Source organism: Ammospiza nelsoni, chromosome 26 (genome assembly GCF_027579445.1).
Source record: "Ammospiza nelsoni isolate bAmmNel1 chromosome 26, bAmmNel1.pri, whole genome shotgun sequence".
In the NCBI taxonomy this organism is placed as follows: domain Eukaryota; kingdom Metazoa; phylum Chordata; class Aves; order Passeriformes; family Passerellidae; genus Ammospiza; species Ammospiza nelsoni.
In genome coordinates this window covers 4,926,417-4,949,287 of record NC_080658.1, presented here as the reverse complement: position 1 = coordinate 4,949,287, position 22,871 = coordinate 4,926,417, and the positions used below count along the sequence as shown (strand labels likewise).

Sequence of the window (22,871 nt, the reverse complement as noted above, 5' to 3'; positions counted from 1 at the left end):
AAAACATCAAGGAAAGAGATGAGCTGAAGGATGACTCTGCTGAATTCCTCAGGAGTGTCTCTGAGGCAGGAGTGGCATGGTCAGAGGTGACAGCACTGTCCCTGCCTGGTGCTGCACTCAGCCCAAATTCAGTGAGAGATGCAGATGTTCAGTGAGAGATGCAGATGTTCAGTGAGAGATGCAGATGTTTCACACAGCTGGTGACAGCCACATCACCCAGGGCATGGGCTCTGTGCTTCCCTACCCAAGGGCTCAGCTTTTCTCAGTGTTACACCACAAGGCAGCTGCTCCAGGGGGTACAAAACTCCTCCCTCTCTGGAATTTTCCTGGGAATGAGCCATGGGTCACCACACCAGCAGATTTTTACCACCAAGTGTAGATTTCAGGCTGCTACAGGTACCACCCAGAGACACTCAGCACTCTCACCACAGGATTCCATCCCCCAGTGGGTGGTCAGGATGAAGGAACCATCACAGGGTGAAGTCCTGCAGTGTGAGCTTCTTGCTGAACAACACCACAAAACTACCAGAAACATTTCTGCTTGCCAGATGAATCACTTTGGGATTCAACAGAACTAAAGAGGAAGCCCCAACTCAGATGAAAATCTAGAATTAAAAGCAACATCACAAAACTCAGCACACTGAACTCATCCACTTCCTTTCAAAAGTAGCTGAATGCAGTATCAATTCCATACATGCAAGCCCAAATTTTTGAGGGTTTGATGTAAGGACCTTCTGCAGGAGGTCACAACCACAGCCACAGCTCAAGGCTGCTTCAAGGGGTTCTGCTTCTGCTGCACCTCCTCACCACAGGCTGTGTGAGATTTTAGCTCAAGCAGTGTCAAGCAGGAAGAGTTTAACAGGAACACACCTCTCCTGGTCTTTCCTGAGCAAGGTAGTGTGGAAGATGGGAAGAAACTTCTGTTCTGCTCCTCTCTTCTCACTGCACATCAAATGTCTCTTCAAACTCTTAGAATAAGATTAAAATTGGATGCAAATGTTTCCTTCCTGACATTTTGTATTTGGATTTTTAAGCCAATCTAATATTCATTAGAAAGGTCACTGGATAATGAATTAAACACTCCCAACACAATCACCACCAATGCCACAGGCTCTGGCTGCTGAGAACTCAGAGGAGAAAAGCTGGAGGAGCAGCAGCCTCTCCCTTCCACACCCTCTGCCTGCCCAGACCTCTGGAGGAGTTGGCTGGCAGGTGGACAGGGCACTTCTCCCTTCCAAAAGGGCTGAAATTGCTGCACATGCTCCAAATTCTGCATTAGGAAGGCTTCAGCACTGAACTGGGTTAAACTGGTGGGTTATTGTGACCACGCAGGAGGCACAGGAAAGCCCTCAGAGCCCAAATCCACAATTTGCTCCCAACCAGCAGAGCTCCAATGAAGTGTGAGAGATCTGGAACAGCTCCAGCACACAGAGAGGCACAGGGGGAACATCTAAATCTGGACAAGACTCAAAGTGCAAATTCCTGCTGGGCCCATGGGACATGGTGACAGCACCACCCCCTGCCCTGACCCCAGACCTGACCCCATAATCCAGCTCACTCCAGCACACCTGAGCCTGCAGATCCCTTGGGCTGTGCTTTGGGATCCACCTGGGGCTGGGACAAGGCTTTTCCTTCTTTCAAGTCTCTGTGTTTTCCACCTGGGGCTGGGACAAGGCTTTTCCTTCTTTCAAGTCTCTGTGTTTCCACTCTGGTGACACACAGAGCAATACAGAGCACTGAGCTCCACCCTCATGTGCCAAAGGAAGGACCCACAGGTGACAACTACAGCCCCAGCAGGGACATGAGAAGACTGGACAGTGCCATGCATCAACCAGAGAACTCCAATAAATCACATTAGAAAAGCCAGAAGCATTAACCTGCAAGGCAGCCCTGCCTGAGAGGTTAGAGAGCTTTAGGATTAATAAGCATTGCCAGAGTTTGGGGGATTTGTTACCTCTGCAAAATCCTCCAGAGCACAGACAGCCCCATCTCCAGGGGCTCATGGAACATGGCTTACAAGCTCCCAGGTGTTCAGACCAGAGGCACAGGAACATGAGTGAGTTACTGAGGGCTCAGGGCACACCTGAGCTTCAAACACTGCCACAGGTTCCTACAGAAAGGGGGTTCAGTGTCACAGGAAGGATTCAGGCTCAAACAGCAAGGTCTGGTGTGTGCTGGGCCAGCCCACTGAGATTTGCTAATCCCTGACAAACTGCTGGGATCAGGAATAAATCCACCCTGTGACAGTCCTGTGGAGAAAGCAGGAGTGAGCCTCTCCCATCCAGAGAACCTCTGCCAAAGGCCCATCTTCGGTGGGCCTTTCCTGGCCTTCTAATGGCTTCTGACCCTAGTGAGCACTGACAGATCATGGGAACTCCCTCAAATCTTGAATTTTTAACACCAGAACAGCAGCACAGTTGGAAGCTGCACCACTCCCTGTCAGTGTGGAAAGTGAATTCTCCTTCCTCCACGCTGACTCTCACACATCCAGCACACACACAGCTCTAACCTGTACCAACAAGGGAGGCAGCAGCTCCCAAATATGAAACTCAACAGTGCAACTGGTTGGATATATTAATAATGGAAAGAAAATCTAATCTAGGAACAAAAAGCAGAAATAATTTTGTTAAAGATCAAGGCTGGAGTTGAAGGTTTCAGACACAAGGGACTGGACTTACCCTGCAGTGACTTTCCCAATCCCTGGCCCAGCTTCCAGCCATGTTTCTGGAGTAAGCGATGTCCAATATTATCCTGACAGACAGAACAGAGAAAACAAACCAAAAATATTCCAATAATATATTCTTCCCTTCCCACTGACATTTAAACATGTGATGAGCAAGAGATTTTTTCTACATATATATGCATGCAAAAAAATGCTACTGAAAAGGCAATATATGCCCAATAAAGGGAAAGACAAATGTCAAAAATTGCTGGCTAGAATTTTTCCAGGGGGATGGGGATTGGGGACGGTCACTTTCTGATGGTGTGCTGGGCAACTTTTGTGCATCACGTTTAAAAGAAATCAAAAAAGAATAAACTAAAAAGCAATGTGGAAGAAAAGAAAGTGTACCAATAAAAATTGACAGTAAAAAGCATAAAATCAAGCTATTTATACAATCATATCCATCACCTAGACAGCACCACTTAAGATTTTTTTTTTTGTAAAGAAAATCTACAATGTGTTTAGTCATTTTGTTTGTGTGTCAGGCTTTTATAATACTGAGTAAGTTGTAAGTGCAAGACTGCCCCACCACTAGAAACCAAAACACAATCAGAGCAAAATCCAGGCTAGACTTGATTGGGTTTTTTTTATATATGTATATATATATATAAACTAGCATGCAGCCAATATTAAACTGAAAAAACAGTGAGGTTAGTAAAACAAAAAATAAAATAAAATCAATTAAATAAAATGAGCTCAAGCACAGACTGGGTGATGCATTTCACATGTAAACTAACAAAAATACTAAGATGTTAGAATGAAACAGGCCTAGCAATAAGTTAACAGCAAGGAACCATTAGTGCATGTAGGGGAAACAATAAGCATAATGTCTCATCTTCCTAAAAAAAAAAAAAAAAAAGCTATTTTGGAATAACTGGAAAAGTACTGACGCAGCAATTAAGTGTCAGCTTTTGGCAATGGGGCTGAGCAGGGCTCAGTGGGGAAATTGTTGTGTTTTCTGCAGGGTTTCTGCCCCCACACAAAGAGCAGAGCACTCACAGCACCCTGGAACCACCTCAATCTCCTCAGTTCACCCAGTTCCCAGCTCCTCAGAGAAGGACTCTTGGCTGGGGCCTTGTTCACCTTCCCATCACAAAAAATAAAAATAAAAATCAGGTATGAACTTGTTGATTATTAATTATCATCAGGCAAACCACAAGCTAAGGTATCACAGAAATATCCTGAATTATAACAGGATGTGACTCCAGAACACTGAGTGCTACATGGAATCAAAAAATAATTATATCTATATGCTGCAGGTTTCTTTAATTAAATAACAGTAATCAACAGAAACCAGAGTAGGTTTTGTCCCTCCACAGTGAAGAAAATGACCACAAGGGTTTGCACAACTTTGGTGAATCAGCTTGAAAGGCACAACCTTCCCAAAGATATTGGCTGCATGGATACATTTTTCCTCAAAAAGATGTTATCAAGTACAAATTTTGGATTTTTTTTTCCTGATATCCTAATAAAGTCAGACATTTTTGTATTCAAGAAATAATGTACATTTTTCCCACACTTCTGGCTCTGCCCCAGGACATAATTAGGGCTAGATGGAAAAAAAATTTAAACCAAGGGACATAAGGAAACTTCTGGGGATAAAAGGTCAAAAAAAAAAATTTTAAAAAGGAAAAAAAAAAAAGGAAAAGAAAGGAAAATAAACCATGAAAGAAAAATAAAGAAGGATGGATCCCCCCACAGGCACCCTCTCTGTTGGGAACACAGAACACTTACCTGCAGGCCAATCCCAAGGACCACAGAGTGCCCCATCCTGGCACATAGGGGCTGCAGCTTGGGATATGTTTGGGATATTATTTTAATTTTAATTGCCCTACCCTGAACAAAGGATCATTAAATCTAAAAGTTGGTGCTGACAAAAATGGCTGCGTTTTCCAAAAGGGGGGAAAAAAGAAAAAGAAAAAACAAAAAAAGGAAAAACAAAAGAATTGAAAGGACAAGGAGTACTTTGCAGTCTTGGCCAAGGGGAGATGAGACATTGTGCTGACTGTGTGTGTTATGAATGCACTAAAATAAAGACAGATGAAGCAGAACGCTATTCCAAAAGCAGTGCAAGTGGAGTGAAAGCATTTCCATACGAACCTGGCTTTAAAAACTGGGCTGTCAAAAGAACAGTTAAATGTAACACAAAGTAAGAAACTGTCCAATCACTAATGGTAGTTTTTTTTTCTTTTGCTTTGTTTTCAATTCACTGCTTGCAAGTAATGTATTTATTAAAGAAGAGTGAAAGCATAAAATAAATTCAACAAGTCAAGACCAGCTGGGAGATTCAAGAGCGGTGTGTTGTGACTGACAGTGAAGGGGGAAACAAATGTTAAAGGGAAAAAGAAAAATTTAGAAAGGTTATACACATTAGCACCACTTTTACAGACCCACTCAAGAGGATGGTCCTGAGTTGTTTGACATAAATTGGAATTATGCCTGAACATTGCCCTGTCTCAGTTCCCAGGAAGGGGCTGTTCCCCTCTCCAGACTTTTCCATTTGTTTATTTATGCAGTAGAACCACTCCCTAATTTTAGATCCTACTCAACTGAAATGGAGCATCTCCTGTTGCACTGAATAAGGAGAACAACTCTAAGAATTTAAAATTAACATTGAGTTGTGATCTGGCCATCATTTTGCTCCTTTCTGGCCATGTTCAGCTCCTCCCTCCTTTTCCACTGGCTAACCCAGACCTCTGATGGAGGCAGACTGACAGAACTGCTCTTCAGTGCAAAAATGAAAATCCTGCCCTAAAAATTAAATAATGGAAGGCCAGGCTTGCCTAATCCCTAATACCAGGGAGTATCCAGGGATATTGGGACCAAAATGTGACATGGGACAACAAATGTTGCAACAGCTGACAGCTTTTTTTTAAATGCAGTTTTAAGTGAAAGTTGTGTAAAGTACAGCTACTTTCACATAGAAGAGATGGAGCTTTTCACAGCAAGCTTCCTGCCCATGTCAGGAGCTGTCAGACTGTCCTCACATGCAGCAGTTTTCCTACAGAAGAGCTGCAGTGACGCACAGAAACACCCCAGGCCTGGGAGGACACTCCTCACTCTCAGCAAAGGCTGCCAGGAGTCTCCTCACCTTCCTCCTCTGCCATTTGGGAGCTCCTTGTATTACAGCACAGTAAAAATTACTGAGGCAGCCAAAATAAGTCTCCCAAAAGGTGTTTGGGTGAGCAAAGGAGCTCTCCTGGCCCATGTGGGCACAGGCTGTGGATGCTCCATGCAGCAGCTCTGGGTGGGACAATGCCAGCTCTACTGAGGGACAGCTCTGCTCTAAAGACAAAGCAGAACTTCTCCAAAGGTGTAGGAAATGCAAGGCCTTGGGTCTGCCAGACCTTCACAGAGCTGGCTGAGGTAAAAAACCTCATCCAAAGGGACTAACTGGCCTCCCAGAGCCCCATCCTGTGCCCTGACAAGATGCCCTTGCTTGCTTTCCATGCAGATCAGTGATTCCTGAGCAGGACACCCCCAACAGAAATTTCTGATAAAGGTTTGGCCAATAGAAAAAAAATTGCTGACAATTAAAAGATGGGTAGAAGCCCAAGGTTTTGATGATGCCTGTGGGATGTCACCCACAGCAGTTTTGCCTAGCACAGGTTTTCCATGAGATCCCATCACTCATCCCAGCTCGGGCAGGAACCATTCCTCTCTTGAGTGGCTTGTAAGCTGTGCTGACTGTGTATGGAGGAATCTATAAGCAAGGATCAGATGCTACTGGGTGAACCCATGCAAACAAGAGGTTGAAAAGATTCCCAAAACAAAACCTAGAGCTCACTACAGATGACACAATGAAGACCAGAGAGAAAAGCCAAATAGTAATGCTACACCATTCAGCTTCCAGAAGCACATTATTTATAGCGCTGTCCACATATGGCTGCTGCTAAATGTCAAATCAGCAGCCTCATCAAATGACACTTTGGAACTAGTGGAGTCCACAGATCTGTACAGATTTCCAGTGCCACAACCCAGCTCTGCCTTGGCCAGGCTGTGCCAGCCCCTGGTGCCCAAGCACCACTGACTGCAGCCTGGCATGGGGCTCAAGGCACCCTCGAGGCACTGAGCAGCATTAGAGAGAGGGGAAAGGACATTTGTTAGTCAGGACAAGGACAAACTAACAAGCTCCAGGTAAGTGGGTGATTCCCAGTCTGGCCTCAGCGTGGCTCCACCCCTGACACTGCCTGCACGGGGCCAGGGCTGCTGCTGGGGGCTCTGAGGGCTGTCTGCTACTCCATCTGCACTGCTGGCACGAGGAAAACCAGGAATTCACAGCAAGAGACTCAATAAACAAGTAGAGATAAGGAATTAACGTGGAGAAAATCTGGCTTCTATTAAAGCTGCAATAATTTGTGACTTCCCATTCCAGTACCTGAAGTCAGTGAACTCAAAATGGCCCAAAACAAATGCATGCAGCTTCTTGAGTTTAGAAAAAAAGGGTGAAGTGCTCTGATTTTTCATGGACATCAGTGACTGCACCGACATGAACAGCCAGTGTAAGTGCAGCATCTTTCAAAGCACAACAAGAAAAAATGTTACTTGTGGGAGGGGGGAAAAATATCAGTATTTGTAGCTCTGAAGAGTCCATTGATATGAAATACTTTCTTCAATTTAGTCATGGAAAACAGCTGGCACTCGTTCAGGCCACGTCCATCCCCAGCTCCTGGCAGCTCTGCTTTCCATAAATGCACTCTGGTTAGAGTTGCATGTTTCAGAGCAGACATCTTTGGCCTAAATGAGCTGCACACAGCAGGATTTCCACAGGAACAACAACACCAGTAGGCTAATTGAGGACATGATTCAACATTGTAATGATCTGTAGACTCCCAAACCTATTTTTCCAGCCACCTTTGAGTTGCATGCTGTAGCAGTACAGTCAGCACCTCTCAACAGATAATGCTGCAGAGATGGATGTCACATCATGGGGACTGTCACAGGGACATGGCACAGGAACACTCCCCCCATCTCCAAACACCTGCAAGGCTCTGGAGCACCTTCCTGGCACTAAAATGTGGGAAGCTGCAAGGAACACATTTGTGAGAATATACTAAATCCACTCTTTGTTCTGAAGAATGACATTTTAACTGGGAAGCACTTTGAACTGCCATGGCCATAAACAAAGGGTGCTCATCACCCAAACTGCTTCCATACCATGAAGCACAGGCTCACTCCTGACTCTGATTCCTTGGAAAAGGCCATTTGGATTGCTAACAGAGAACTGGTTAAGGTTTAAAATCCAATTTTTTAATGTTGAAAATACTTAGATGTGTGGTAGTTCTGAAACATCAATTTGCCTTTCCTCCTTCCCTCTCAATTTTGGTTCTGGGTGAGCAAACAGCACAAAACAGAAAAAAAAAAAAGGCCACAAAATCAGAATGAACCCTCCTTTCCTGGTGAAATATCTTGCAGGAGAGGTACCTCACTGAATTCTGCCAAGGAAACTCTCCCTTCTGCTCATGTGTGTAATTTGTTAATTCAAAGAGCACACTGATCATTAACAGTGTGGAGGCAGAACCACCTCCACAGGTGTCAGGAAACACAACAAAGTCATTCCTGCTCCCCAGATGGGGAATTAAGGAATGTGAAACCTCAGAAGTGACCACTTTGTTTCTGACTGCAGTTTCTGACACCACCCTTGCTCAGGCCAAACCCTCCCCCTGTGCAGCAGCCAGAGCTGAAATCCTGGGATTTCACTGGCACAGCTGCCCTGGGAAGTGCTGGAGTCACCATCTTGGAAAGGCTCACAGGCCATGGAGATGTGGCATTTGGGGACATGGGTTAGGGGTGGCCTTGGCAGTGCTGCAGGATTGGCTGGACTCACTGAGCTTAGAGAGATTTTCCAACCTTAATGATTCTGTGATTCTCCTATGTCAGACAAAAGAAGAGTGGAACAAACTTGATTTTAAAGAACAATTTGAGGTTTTAACTCTTTCTCCTCACAAACCAAGCCATTCTCTTGTCCTCTTCACCCAACTGTTTTCAATTAGGCTGAACTGTACCTACCCAAGCAGTTGTAAAGATTAAAAATGTCCTGACATTTGGATGTGAGAGACAAGAATAAAATATTAAAGCCATAATTTAATTTATTTTTTCTGCTGCAGCTCAGCATTAATCAAAGTGCACAAAGCATTACTTCTGTGGAGAGTGAGATCTGCACAGTGAGCCCATGTGGGCACAGGGTACCTGCTCATGCTTTACACACTTCCATGGGCATCCTTCCCTCTGGAGCACCAGAGATGTCAGCTGTCACCTCTTCTATTCCTCTCTGTAATCTGTGACCTCTTCTATTCCTCTCTGTAATCTGTGACCTCTTCTATTCCTCTCTTTGAGAAAGCACTTTTGGAAATCAGCTAACCAGTCTGGTCTGTAAGCAGCATTTGAATTATTTTGAAATGCTAATTTCCAGTGTGGCCCAGAGTAGGCTACCAACACATATTTCCCATTTTATTTCCATCCAGCTTGGCATTTGAATTCGAATCCCTGTGTCCCAAGGTAAGACTGAAGTATTCAGGAGAAGAGTGAATACAATTCCCATCTCTGCAGCATTATCTCATGCGTCATCAATTACTGCCATGCCTAAATCTAGCATCATGCCAGCACATTAAGACAGTAGGTACTATATGCAGTGTTCACTGGACCAGAAGAACAGAAATAAGAAGGGGAAAGGAAACCCTAGAGAAGAAATTAAAAAAGGCAGACCGTGCAATACAAACCAGATCATGGCTGCTTAGCTAATATGGGCCAACTGCTGCGGAAGAAAAACGTCGAACACCCCAAGTTGTGTAAATTTTTGGTAAACATCTAACACGCACACAAACACACACAACACCAACCTACACACCAACAAAAATACACAGTGGGCTCTGGCTAACCCTGGCTCTTCTAGGGGCTGACTAACGTGGAGAAACTTTAACTGAACTTCAATTCATAGGCAAAAGAAACACTTGATAAATACTTAATAAAAATCTAGAATTAATCAGAACACCAGTAAGTGTCCCTTGATTATTCACTGTAAGTTTTCTTGTTTCTGAATGTTTTCTGTTTCTGAAATGAACCTTAGCTAAGGCTAAATGCCAAATGTGGGTCCAGTTTAGGCTGAACAAGCTGCTGTGCCTAAACCCAGCAGAAGGTGCTTTGCAAAGAGAAAAATTAAGAAGCTCCAAGAAGATTAAAAAATCAAAACTAAACAAAACCTATTTCTTTCCTCATCTTACAGCAGGAGTCTTCACACCTAACTGAAGGTAAAGCAATTTTAGAGAAAGGCTCAGGGCAGCTTCAGCCCCATGGGGAAGGAGTGCTGGCCTAACATTGATCCCTGTCTCCATACGCCAGGTGTCATTCTAACACTTTAAACACACCGGTACTTTTCCAAAAATATAAACTAAAAAGGATCAAAATGTATTTCACTATACTATTCCATCACGTTCACATCTAAATTAAACTGATTCCTCAAAGAAAGTACAAAACCTTAAAATAAATATCTCTGAATGAATGTATTATTTTAAATAATTCCTGAAATACGTTGAACTTGAATTTCAGGTTTTAGTTCTAGGACTAGTTCAAGATGAAATCCCAGGCCCACTTAAGGTCAGCATGCACTTTACCACCAGTTACCCCTGCCTGCCACCAAGGTGCCCACTGCTCTCAGATTGCCTGCATTCACATCAAGGAGCATCCAGCACGCCGAGCTCCGGGGGCGCTGCAGCTCGGGGGGGCCCTTACCGATTCGATGGGCTTGTCGAGAGACGCCTGCTCGATCTCCAGGTGCCCCTCCTCATACTGATCAAAGTGATTGCCCTGCAAGAGAAAAACAACCAGGCTCAGCTCCACAGAACACATTTCCAACAGTTTAGTGTCCACGCGCTTTGGTTAAAGCGCTACATTTCATATAATGTTGATAACAAATGAACTGATTAAATACAGGCTCCATCAGTGTATCAGCTGTAAGTTTTTAGGTTTTTTTGGTCCTAAGTCAATTTGATGACAATAATAAACTATTAAAGTTGGCAAAATACCAAGCATTTACTGGATTTTTTCCTTAGAAAGTCTATGAAAACACAGAGCACAAGCATCAGTGCCAGCATGGAAAGCACACATGACAAGGAGCAGCAGGAATGGGTGTGCCACCACTAAAAGGCTTTCCCTGCACCAGGAATTTGCTTGAGGGATACATGTGATTTCATACACCTAAAGGCAACAAAACCCACAGTGGTACCAAAGGAAAGCTGTCCCTGTGCCCACAGTGTTGGTCCACGGTGTGGAGCAGCCCTTGCTACAAATCTGAACTGAATGTACCCACAAAACTTTTCTGTTTTGCTGTGCCTTAAGACAATGAATCAGAAGAACACAAAATATTTTAACACTTAAATCCAGCAATTAAATAAAACCTAAATTCTGGATCTGTTGAGAATACATTCATACAAATGTGAACAGTGATCTGTGTGTGGAAGTGATCCTCAACACACCACACAGCCTTATTCCTGAAGCAGCCCCCTTGCCAGTTGATCACCATCCTCCTTGGAAAAATTCCATCTTCCCACATTTGGGTGAACACTGAGCATGTAGGTTCCTGAGCTAGCATGGCAATGGCAATATTTGATCTCCAGAACAAGGGTTGGTGCTGGAACACAACAGTGAGGAGCCATTTCAGGAAAAGCAAACACCTCCACTGCAGCTCTACCATAATTTGAGGTTTCTGCAACATCAAATTCCTGAGATTTCCAACATGGTGAACCATTTTTGGCTGTTCAATAGGTCCATGATGCAACACATCCACTGACACAGACCTGGAAAGGTCTCTGGTACCCACAGTGGTACCAAAGGAAAGCTGTCCCTGTGCCCACAGTGTTGGTCCATGGTGAGGAGCAGCCCTTGCTACAAATCTGAACTGAATGTATCCATAAAACATTTCTGTTTTGCTGTGCCTTAAGACAATGAATCAGAAGAACACAAAATACTTTAACACTTAAATCCAACAATTAAATAAACCCTAAATGCTGGATCTGTTGAGAATACATTCATACAAATGTGAACAGTGATCTGTCTGTGGAAGTGATCCCCCAACACACCACACAGCCTTATTCCCAACCTAAAGCAGCCCCCCTGTCAGCAGATCATCATCCCCTCTGGAAAAACTGCATCTTGCCATGTTTTTGGTGAATACTGAGCATGTAGGTTCCTGAGCAGGACAGCAATGGCAATCTTTGATCTCCAGAACAAGTGTTGGTGCTAGGCCATTTCAGAAAAAGCAAACACCTCCACTGCAGCTCTACCATAATTTGAGGTTTCTGCAACCTCAAATTCCTGAGATTTCCAACATGGTGAACCATTTTTGGCTGTTCAGTAGGTCCATGATGTAATACATCCACTGTCACTGGCACAGACCGGGAAAGGAAACACTCAGACCTTCCAGCTGCACACTTGGAAGCAAAAGAAGTGAGATTCCTGCAGCTGGGATGAGACCAAAAGCCCCTGAAGGGGGTGGTTTCAGTGGGCTCTCCTACATTCCCAGGCCCCACTCAGTGTCACAGCAACTCCAGGAGGTGCCAAGCCTTGTCTGCCACCCCCACTGCCCCCTCAGCACCTCTGGGTTCTCTGGCTGCTCTGTGCACACCAAACCCCTGGCAGGCTCTGTTTGCATCCCAGCTCCACAAGCCCTTGGAGCAGGAGCACACAACACTGCAGCCAAGAGAAACATGTTGTCACCTCCTCCTTGCACCAATACCACCAACTTCTCCTTCTGCAAGAATTCTAATGGGAGCCAGCATCTGAAAGAGCAAACTGCAGTTGTAACAGACTGACAGCTGGAACACTACAAGCCTCCAAAAATCCTCTGGAAGGAGTGTTCTATGCAGCAATGTAAATCTGCAAGGGAACATCCTGAAACCTGGTGCCAGGAGAAGGTGCTTTGATGCTGGGGCCCCAGTTCCAGCCCATCCTGGTGGTGAATTCACCCTGGCCATGCCCTGCTCCTGGGCATTGCCTTTCCCATGGCCTCTCCAGAGCAAATCTGGGGTTTCATCTGCAGGCAGCAATCCACTCCCACTCTTTTTTTTTTTTTTTGGACAGCCTTCAAGGAGCAAGCTGAAGGCAAACTTACTATGCACAAGCAGTCGTGGAGCTGCTTTGGAAGGCTAACAAAGCTCAGAGACAGCGTGGTGTGGATGCACAGACTGTGTGTGTGAGGAGTCCAGCAGCCCACACCAAAACACACCAAAAACCTGCCTCAGTGTAAAAAAATATAGTGTACAAAAGAACCAGAACAGTCAGGAGTGCAGAGATTTCCAACACTGGCAAAATACACTGCTGAACTTCATCTATTAAAACATTAAACTCATATAATGTTCAGTTAACAGATGAAATCCTCTCAGCACAAACCCAGACACATCCCTGTGCCTCCTTTCACCTGCTGCCTGCAGGTAGCTCAGCACAGACCTATAAATTATCAGGAATAGTTAAATATTGCTGCCCACTCCTCTGGGGGCTCCCTGCAAGGCACTCAAAGCTGTTTTTACCAAGGGCAGCACTCCTGGCTGCTCTGAGGCTTCACAAGTCCCTTCTTCAGTGCTTAAAACAACATCTCCTCCCTGCACCATGCAAAAGGCTGAGCACTCCCTGTGCTCAGAGCATCAGAGAGCAAACAAAGCCTTTATCTCTGAGTTCTGGTGATCCCACCACTACCCACTCCATGTATTTTGGGGGTTATTTTATATATTCATATTCTTTGGGGTTTATTATGTGCTTGATCTCTACTAGCTCCTGGTCCAAACAGCTGCAATATTAAAAGTGGAGCTTTGCAGAGAGGCAGGTGCTGCCTGTCTCTAAGTCCTGGGAATAAAAAGGCCATGGAGCACAGGAACAGGCCCTGTGGGAATGCTGCCAGCCTGCTCCTGCCTCAGGAGGGAGTTTCAGGCTTGGAAATTCAAGGCTTCAAAATAACAAAGTGTCCAAACAGAGCCAAAATCAATACTCATCACAGAGACAGCTCTTTATTTATCAATATTCAGAATAAATGATAAAGGGAAAATTCCCTTGCACCATAAAGCAGCTCATCCTGGAAAAAGGCAAGCAGACAATCCAATGGTTATTGTGAGGTTGGATTTATGGGGGTTCAGGCCAGTGATGTTTAATCAGGTAAGAGAAAAATAAAAATGGCTCCATGGCTATGGCCACAACAATGCTGTTTGCCTCCATGGGGATCCCAGGCCTTGTGGAGCTGGAAGCAGCACAGTCTGTCCCTTTGCTGCTTCATCCCTGGAACTGGCTAAGGAACAACTTGGGGGCAATTCCATCTGTTTCCCTCTTCTCCAATCCTACAAACTGGTGCATGGAATGTATCCATAAAACATTTCTGTTTTGCTGTACCTTAAGACAATGAATCAGAAGAACACAAAATACTTTAACACTTAAATCCAACAATTAAATAAATGCTGGATCTGTTGAGAATACATTTCTGGCAAACACAAACCCCAAGCACTGACCATGTTTCAGTATAACTTTGAATCTTCTGCAGACCTGAGAGATGCTTCTCACTTCACAGGAAACCTTTATGTGAAAGGATTCAACCCCATGGGTACCAGGATGTGAAATAAGAGCTGCATTAAACCCAGCACTACTTAAAACCTGTTCCCAAACCTTCTTCCTGTATGGCTTTGTTGCTTTCTGATGCAAGGTGAGGCAACTTGGTTCTGAGGAAACAGCACGGCGACCCAAACTCTCCAGGGTCACTCGGGCTAAGAATACACGTGGGCACTAGGATGGTGGACGGCTCAAGACCTTTATTGTCCCGTCTCGTCGGGTTTTATACTGGGAAAGTTTTTTCTCTACGTCAGGGGGTCTTACTTTACTGTAATTGGTTAGTAAGGAGTAGAAAGTTACTAATGTTAGGGGGGACTGCATTCTTGGGTGATCCTTTATCACTAGGAGTTAGGGGGAGAGGAGTCCTGCTGCTTTCTGTGACATCGTGAGATTTTCCGAGCGCCTGACCCTATCTCCTACAGGCTTCCAGAGCTGCAGTAAATTCCCAGCCCTGGGAGCTTCACATGCTCCTGTGGACAAGGATTTTGGGGCTGACTGCAGCCCCCTCCTCCCACTCATCCTCTGCCCCTCCATTTCACAGCTGTTGTTTCAGGTTCTCTCACTTCTGCTTTGTGAAACAAGATGTGTTGCACTGTCCCTTCCTCACAGACACTTCTGCATCCACCCTGGGACAGCAGAGTAAGATGAGAGGCTTCACTTAAGCACCATTTATTGCTCTCTGTGCTACAGCAAGTGCTCTGACACTGGTGTTTCCCTATAACCACACTGAAATTCAATATATTTTCCTACTCCATGAGAAGCAAGCATGCAAACACTCCTCATTACACACCACACACACCACTTGGCTTCCTTGTGCATTCTTCTCCAGGAGCCAACATGTTTGTGCCCTGTAATTTTTGTGTAATATTGTCTGAACTTTGGCTCTCTGTGCACTCTGGTTACTCACAGTCACATGTTCTCTGCTCTCTCCTCCTCTTTCCCATTGTCTGAACTTTGCTCCAAGCTCTTGGCCAAACCTTCTCAGAGCCCTCACACACTGAATATGGCATTTGAAACATCAACCAACAAAAGCTGCCTCCATGTAGGAATTCAACTCTTGTTCTCCCTTTTTTGGACAGTAAATACTTTGGAGCCCTGGCTCAACAAATGCCATTTTGTCCCAGATCATACCCAGAGGAGTTACTTCATTTCCTGGGACAATTCAAGTTAATAGTTCTGGGGAAGAGCATTGCTACTTCCTCCCTACTTACAAGGTCCCAAACACTGTGGCAGTGAAACTAAAACCCAGGCAGCATCATTAAAAAAATGTAAGAAACTTAATTACACTTTCATCCCAAAATCCTCAGTGGCAAGAAGTGTTGCCAACAAATCACTCAGTGCAAGTGAAATGAATTGTTGATTACAGCCCATTTTATCACAGTTATCACCACTGAATTCACTCTCTCTCATATAGAGGTGCTCTATATGAAGCAGCTCTTCAGGAAGGTGAGTTACCACAAAGCACACAGGGGAAACCCTTTAAAATCTTCACAGTGACAAGAAGAAAATACACTCTGTCTTTTCCTCTCACACCCCAAAGGGTGTATCCCAAACCAGAGCTGGCTCATGAGCACTGCCTGCATTTCTAAGACACCTAAAGCACCACCAACACAATGACAAAATAAGGATGAGTCACTTCAAGGGCTTTAGGCCCATCAGAGCTCCCTGGACATTAATTCCTGAACTGCCCTGTGCATGAAGCACATGAAGATGTCAGCATGCAGAACACATTCCATCCAGTGCCCATTCCTGATGGAATGAGTGCTTGCTTTGCTGAACAGCCCTGAGTTATCCATGTATTATTCCCAAAGAAAATGTGCCTGGGGACACAGAGCTCCTGGGACACAAAGGAGCAGCACAATGGGAGTGTGGGGGATAAATTCAGGACCCCTCCCCTCAGGTGTGCCTGTCACACCAGCCTGGTGTTATTAACACCAGAGAGGATCAGGTGAGTTATAAACCCAACACAAGTCAGACAGCAAGAGCCCAGGATTGGAAAATCTCCAATCACAAGGGACAATGCCTTCAGTGCTGTGACCAGAGCAAAATAGGAAAAGATTCTGGCACAAAATCCTGGGAGCATGAAAGCAGGGCTGGCTGGGGAGGGAATGGGCAGAAGGCAGCTGCTGAGACGTCACAGCAGAAAAAAATCTTTATTTCCATCCCTCCTGGATTGCAGGACTGGCTCTGAACTGCTGCTTCGTGAGACCACACCAGTAAGAACCTAAAGAAAGCAATTTTGCAGAAAAGCCTTACTATACTCACTGTTATTATTTCTTAAATGCACTGGAAAAGAGCACAGCATGATCATGACTGCTTAACTGCACTTGAAAAGAGTGAAGTGTGCTCCTTAAGATAGTCAAAATTTAGTTTTACGCTAGGAGAGTACCAGAAAAAGACTCCAAAAAAATCCCATTTATACTGCATTTACCTTAGAAAATGGAATTTTAAAACATTAAAGCAAATCAGCACCACTTTTTCATATGCTATTTATCCATCAATTCAATCAATAAATCTTAAACTCCAAAAATGTTACATCAAGCCATAAAATTGAGGGTTGTTACCCACAAGTATCACTTGAAAGCATTTAACCAAGCCCACTCCCAAAAGCCCTGCAGGCATTAGGCTGAGAACAGCAGCTGAGACACAGGAATATCCACAAAGATAAACGAGTCCCCCCAAAAAAGGCCATTTTCTAGTGAGGATAAAGCCAGGGCAGGCCATGTGAGCAGATCCCAGAATGTTTTGCTGACATTTCCTGCTGCCCTCCTGGGACGGGTCAGCACAGATGCAAGGTCTGAGCACAGGGAACTGGAGCAGCATCTGAGCACAAGGCAGCAAATGCCATCTTGCCAAATTCTCCCTCTCTGCACACTCATGGAGCAGGGGAAAAAACCCTCTGATCCCAGAAGTGAATATCCTGTTAAAATTGAAATTTTCTTTTTAAAAGGAGATGGAGCAGTTACAAAATCTTTAGATGGATAAGGCACCTTCACATCCATGCACTTTTCCCAAAGCTGGCTCCCAGCACTCTTGCCAACATCCCCCATCCAGCACACCTGGGTGAATGCTGCCTGTCAGCACAGGCACAGTGGCCAAGAGGTCAGGAATGGCCAAAAGATATATTGTCCTGGTTTAGGACAAATTAGGGGAAATCTCCAAAAGGGAGCCCCCCAAACAAAACAAACCTCCAACCACCCCTCCCCCAACACCGGGTTCGGGAAGGAATTTCTCGGAGGAGCAAAGTGGAAAACAAAACCTATTTATTTACGGGAAAAGGAAAAGGAAAAGGAAAAGGAAAAGGAAAAGGAAAAGGAAAAGGAAAAGGAAAAGGAAAAGGAAAAGGAAAAGGAAAAGGAAAAGGGACTGTTGTGAGGGCGCCAAGCTTTCCTTGCAAGCTCCAGGTGTCCTGGACGTCCCAGGTCAGGTCCGGAGCCGGTCCAGTATCTTCAGGGGAGGGTAAGAAAGAGGGAACGAAAGAAAAGGAAAAAAAACAGCGCAAAAAGCAGAAAGCAAGCAAGCAAAGTGGCTAGCCAAGCCAAGCAGCCAAAAGCAAAAAAGCTCTGCTGAGCCCTGATGGAGCACCAGCCTCCTGCCTGACCACAGCTCGGGAATTTCAGCGCTCCACCACTGACACTCACCCCATGTTGTATTTAGTTCTCTTCTGACAAACCTCTCCAGCCGTGCTGGTTTCACTTCTCTGCACAGGGAGGCAGCCAGCACCTGCAGCTGCAGTGGCACACGTGGGACAGGCAGGACAGAAACTCGTTCCAGGCATGGATGAGACACAGGAGGTACAAGTGCCAAGGTCTGCTCTGATTTATCTGTGGGGCTCCATCACCAACATCACCACTGACCTCACACTGAGTTTCAGCCAAGAGCAGGGGGGAAGGAAGGAGTTTAAACTCCCCGTGACTGACTGTTGTGCTTATTACACACAATTAAAATATAACTGGTTTCTAATACCTCTGCAAGATGCACACCTCCCCACACAGGCTGCCTGCAGATCTCAGTAGTAATTCATGCTGCCCTTTGCAGCTCAGCAGGGCCTGATGACTCCATACCATGGAAGGGCTCCAAAACGTAATTGATGCAGACAACCATGTTGGTGTTTAGAAATGCATCCAAAGAACTCAAAAACAACTCCAGAAAAGTGTGGCTTACAGTGTTTTTTGAATATTCATTATGTACCCAGGAAAAAATACATTTTTAAGAGCAACATGCACCTAGGAGATGGCTCCATCCAATCCTGGAAACTTTCTTGGATAATTATAAAGGCCACATGGGTTCTCAAAGCTATAAAAAGCAATACAAAAGCAACTTTGTATTGGCACCTGAAAAGCCTTTGTTAATGCTTCCCAGAACAAAATCATCCTTTTTCCTGTTGTTCCCTGCAGTGTCTGTAAAGACACACACACAAAAAAAAAATCACAGATTCTTTCCTAGCAACACAGAGGTGAAGCATTCCCAAACAACATGTTCTCACTGCCCTCCACACACCAGGAATTGCTTTCCCTGGAATACAAGTGGGAAATATGGACACAGCACATCTGCACAACCCCAGAAACAGCTGAATATTTACAGTCAACATCTTGTGAAAGCTGCAGCAAAACCTCATTTTCAGCAGACACACACATCAATTATTCCGAGAGTGCTTAACAGGAAAATCCTCTCAAGTCAATACAACAAAAGCAATCACTCGAGACTTGGAGATGAATTTAAATTGGCACCGTTTGAAAGAAGCACCTTGGAATTGCACATTGAGAAGCTGATGGCACCTTTTGTTTACCAAACCAAAAATTAATTCTGACAAAACTCTTCCTGCTAAGTCCAAAACCACTGAAAGCCCACTCAGCAGAACACATTTGAGACTAGTCACAGGTCAAGCAGTTTAAACCAAGAAAAAAATAAAAATACCCACTTAGAGCTGTCCAAACAAAAACATGCTCCACAGCTCAGAGATAAACAGCTTGTACCACACAAGGAGTGGGAGCCAGAGGCAGGTCTCTGCTTTGCATACTTTGGCACCAACCAAGAACAATTTCATGTCTTTCAGATTCCTTCTGCTGCACCAGCAGCAGCTGTGGATGTGTTCCAGCACACGAGGGATGCTCTGCAGCCCTTCAGAAAGCTCTGCCCAAGAGCCAGCACCTGCCTCACTCACCCAATTCTCTCTTTGTCATTTTTAATGTGCCTTGATGCTGCTGCAGCTTCTAGCACCCACATTTCATGCTAACCAGGACCTTAAACAACCACAGAACCATGGGAAGGGGTTGGGTGGGGAAGGACCTTCAAGATGATTTGTGCCATCCCCTGCAGGGGGTCGTGTTCCACTATCCCAGGTTGCTCCAGCAGGCCTTGGACACTCCCAGGGATGGGGCAGCATCAGCTTCTCTGATAACCTGAGCCAGGGCCCCAATTCCTTCCAACATCCCATCTAACCCTGCTCTTTGGCAGTGGGAACACATTTCCCTTATCTTGTCCCTGTCTCAAGTCCTTCTCCAGATCTCCTGGAGCCCCTTTAGGCTCTGAGCTCTCCCTGGATCTTTCTCCTCTCCAGGTGAGCACCCCAGCTGTCCCAGCCTGGCTCCAGAGGGGCTCCAGCCCTGGAGCAGCTCCATGGCCTCCTCTGGACTCACTCCAGCAGCTCCAGGTCCTGCCTGTGTTGGGGACAGCTCTGCAGGTGGAGTCTCACCTGAGCAGGGCAGAATTTCCCCCTCACCTGCTGCCCATGGTTGGTTCCTGGGCTGCCAGCACAGCTGAGTCACTGAATTTCCCATCAAACAATCCCCCCTGTCATCCTCAGAGCTGCTTTCAACCCATTCTCCCCCAGCCTGGATTTGTGCTTGGAGCTGACCTGACCCAGGTGCAGGACTGTGCACTTGCCCTGGCTGAACTCCAGGAGGTTCAGATGGACCAACATCTCCAGGTCCCTCTGGATGTCCCTTCCCTCCTGTGGGTGACCACAGCAGGCAGTACACAGCAAAGAGAAACCACCCTGTAATATCCAAGGTGTAATCTATTTACCACTATGAACTCCCAAGGTTCCATCATATTATCTGCCTTTTCTTTCTTACCACGGTGTCTGACTTGATAAAGAATTGTTTCTAAACCAAAATCTCACAGGAAATCTCTCTCAGGAGCACATTAAAGGACTCAAACTCCATTCAATACTGTTACTGTGCACTTGTCCTTGCTGAACTCCACGAGGTTCACACAGACCAACCTGTCCAGGTCCCTCTGGATGTCCCTTCCCTCCCATGGGTGACCACAGCAGACAGCACAAGGCACAGAGAAACCACCCTGGTGGAACAGGGTGCCAATTATGGAATATTCAAAGTGTAATCTATTTACCACTATAAACTTCCAAGCTTCCATAATATTATCTGCCTTTGCTTTCTTACCATGGTGTCTGACTTGATAAAGAATTGTTTCTAAACCAAAATCTCACAGAAATCTCCCTGAGGAGCACATTAACATGATTCAAACTCCATTCAATACTGTTACTGTGCACTTGCTCTTGCTGAACTCCATGAGGTTCACACAGACCAAACTCTCCAGCCTGTCCAGGTCCCTCTGGATGTCCCTTCTCTCCCACAGCAGACAGAACAAGACAAAGAGAAACCACTCTGTAATATCCAAGGTGTAATCTATTTACCACTATGAACTTCCAAGCTTCCATAATATTATTTGCCCTTTTCTTTCTTCCTACAGCATCTGACTTGATAAAGAATTGTTTCTAAACCAAAATCTCACAGCAATCTCCCTCAGGAGCACATTAACATGATTCCAGCTCCATCCAGTACTGTTATCAATGACCAGAGCAAAGAGAGCAGCTCAGTTTGCAGATCAGGCAGCCCAACAAAGAGGGAACAGCAGAGGATGTGTTGGTTCAGAGCAACCTGACCCCAAGAGTGGCTTCAACTCCCCAGCACCACATCTGCCTTCACAGAGCCCTGCACAAACACAGGGCTGCACCAGCAGCCTGGGAAATCCCAGTTCAAACCTCCTCACAAAACATGGCAGCAGAAAGGATGAAAATACAGTCCAAGGGTGTGCAAACACAAACAAATAAAGCAGTAAATAGATGTTTATCTCAGTACATTATACCAGGTAAGAGTCTGCTCCTCTGAGCAAGTTTTCCAATTACAAGTGTGGACAATTTAGAATGCAGAAAGCTGTAATAACACAGAACAATAACAGAATTCAGAGCCATTAATGCTCTCAGAAGCTAAAATTGAGCAGAAATGCTGTATATGCCTTCTCACAAGAGGACAAATAGTAGTAATGTGTGCTTTGGTGCAGCAGAGAAGGACATAATGCTCAGCAAAGAGCTAAAAATAAAGAAAATCTAGAAGAAAAATTAAGGAAAATGCAGCTTTCAATGGCTAAACTACCAGAACTATCTACAAAGGAAAACGTTCCCCATCACCAGTTGTCTTCAAGGGAGAGATTCTGCAGCCAAACACAAACTCTTGGACTCAGAACTGGGTCAAGATGGGAACTGAAACTTAAGTGGTACCTGGATATTTAAAGCCACCATCCTAATATTAACTTCTAATATTTTGGCCAAAATCTCAAATTACCTGCCCATGGAGCTGTCTGAAGGGAGAAAGCAGCAAGAATTACTACAGGTTTAAAACTATGTGGTAGGAGAAGAGCTTCTGTCAGCTGAGGAATGCTGCCCTAGAATGCAGCAATGTTTTTTATCAGATGAATTCCACATTCCCACCCATGGTGGCAGAGCCTGGGGACAGGGGGGGTTCTGTCCTAGAGAAGGTGACCCAGGAGAAGCTGAGGTGGCTCAGCCATGGCTTGTGGGACTGCAGGATAAAGTGTTTCCTTTTCCTTTCAGCAATGCAGACCATCACTGTAGGACAGAAGGGACAAGACTGGGGGAAGGCACAACTAAGGCAGGGAAGGTTTATATAAAATCACCTCCCCACGTGAATCCCAGAAATCCAACTGAAGTTCAGACCCTACTGTGATGTTCTAACACTGGAACCAAAACTACCTGATCTACTTTAGGACACATTTTCCCCCAGCCCTCTCCCCTCCCCACTCACACAGGGAGGTTAAAAACATCAGTCACAGTTCTGTTCCTGCTCTGCTCCACTGAAAGGTCAGAACGTCCTGCCAAGGAGGTAAGAGCTCTATTCTTCCCCTGAAATCCAACCTGAATCAAATGATAAATTAAGATCTCAAAACAATTCTGATAGATCTTCTAAAATCTCAGATTAATTCTTCAATTAGGAAACAGCCCATGGAAAGGCACAGGCTGCCTCCTGATTCTTGCAGCTACTGCTGCCAAAGGCAAACTCCCAGCCCAGGATCCTGGACCAGCTGAAAGCTCAGAGTAACAGAGTCTGCAGATTCCAATCCTCGTTCTCCACATTAAGTTCTTCTTTTCCCAATTAGTAAAGGCAGGCAGAGAAAATGCCCCTGTTTATCTCTGTGCAGGGCCACCCCGAGCAGCTGCTCCTGCTGAAGGACATGGAAAGCAAATGCTGTCCCCTCAGGCAGCACCTGGGCAGTGAATGAGGCTGCAGCCACGGCCACACTGGTT

The 22,871-nt window shown here is 45.2% G+C and overlaps 1 protein-coding gene across 4 annotated transcripts in view; it reads right to left on the bottom strand.

Annotated features, from left to right (window-relative positions):
- The window catches only part of GPATCH8 (G-patch domain containing 8), a 56,480-nt gene that overhangs the window by 29,294 nt on the left and 4,315 nt on the right, over positions 1-22,871 (bottom strand). Inside the window, exons 2-4 of one of the 4 annotated variants that reach the window (XM_059489143.1) lie at positions 10,451-10,525; positions 4,823-4,840; positions 2,679-2,751 (exon numbers count right to left, since the gene is read on the bottom strand). Coding sequence is in view for 2 of the 4 variants with exons in the window: in XM_059489141.1 (XP_059345124.1) it covers positions 2,679-2,751; positions 10,451-10,525 (148 nt within the window). In the remaining 2 variants the exon portion in view is untranslated. Of the gene's footprint in view, positions 1-1,954; positions 2,111-2,678; positions 2,752-4,822; positions 5,348-10,450; positions 10,526-22,871 lie in introns of those variants that run through there. The other 3 variants (XM_059489142.1, XM_059489141.1, XM_059489144.1) reach the window with 3 other exon arrangements.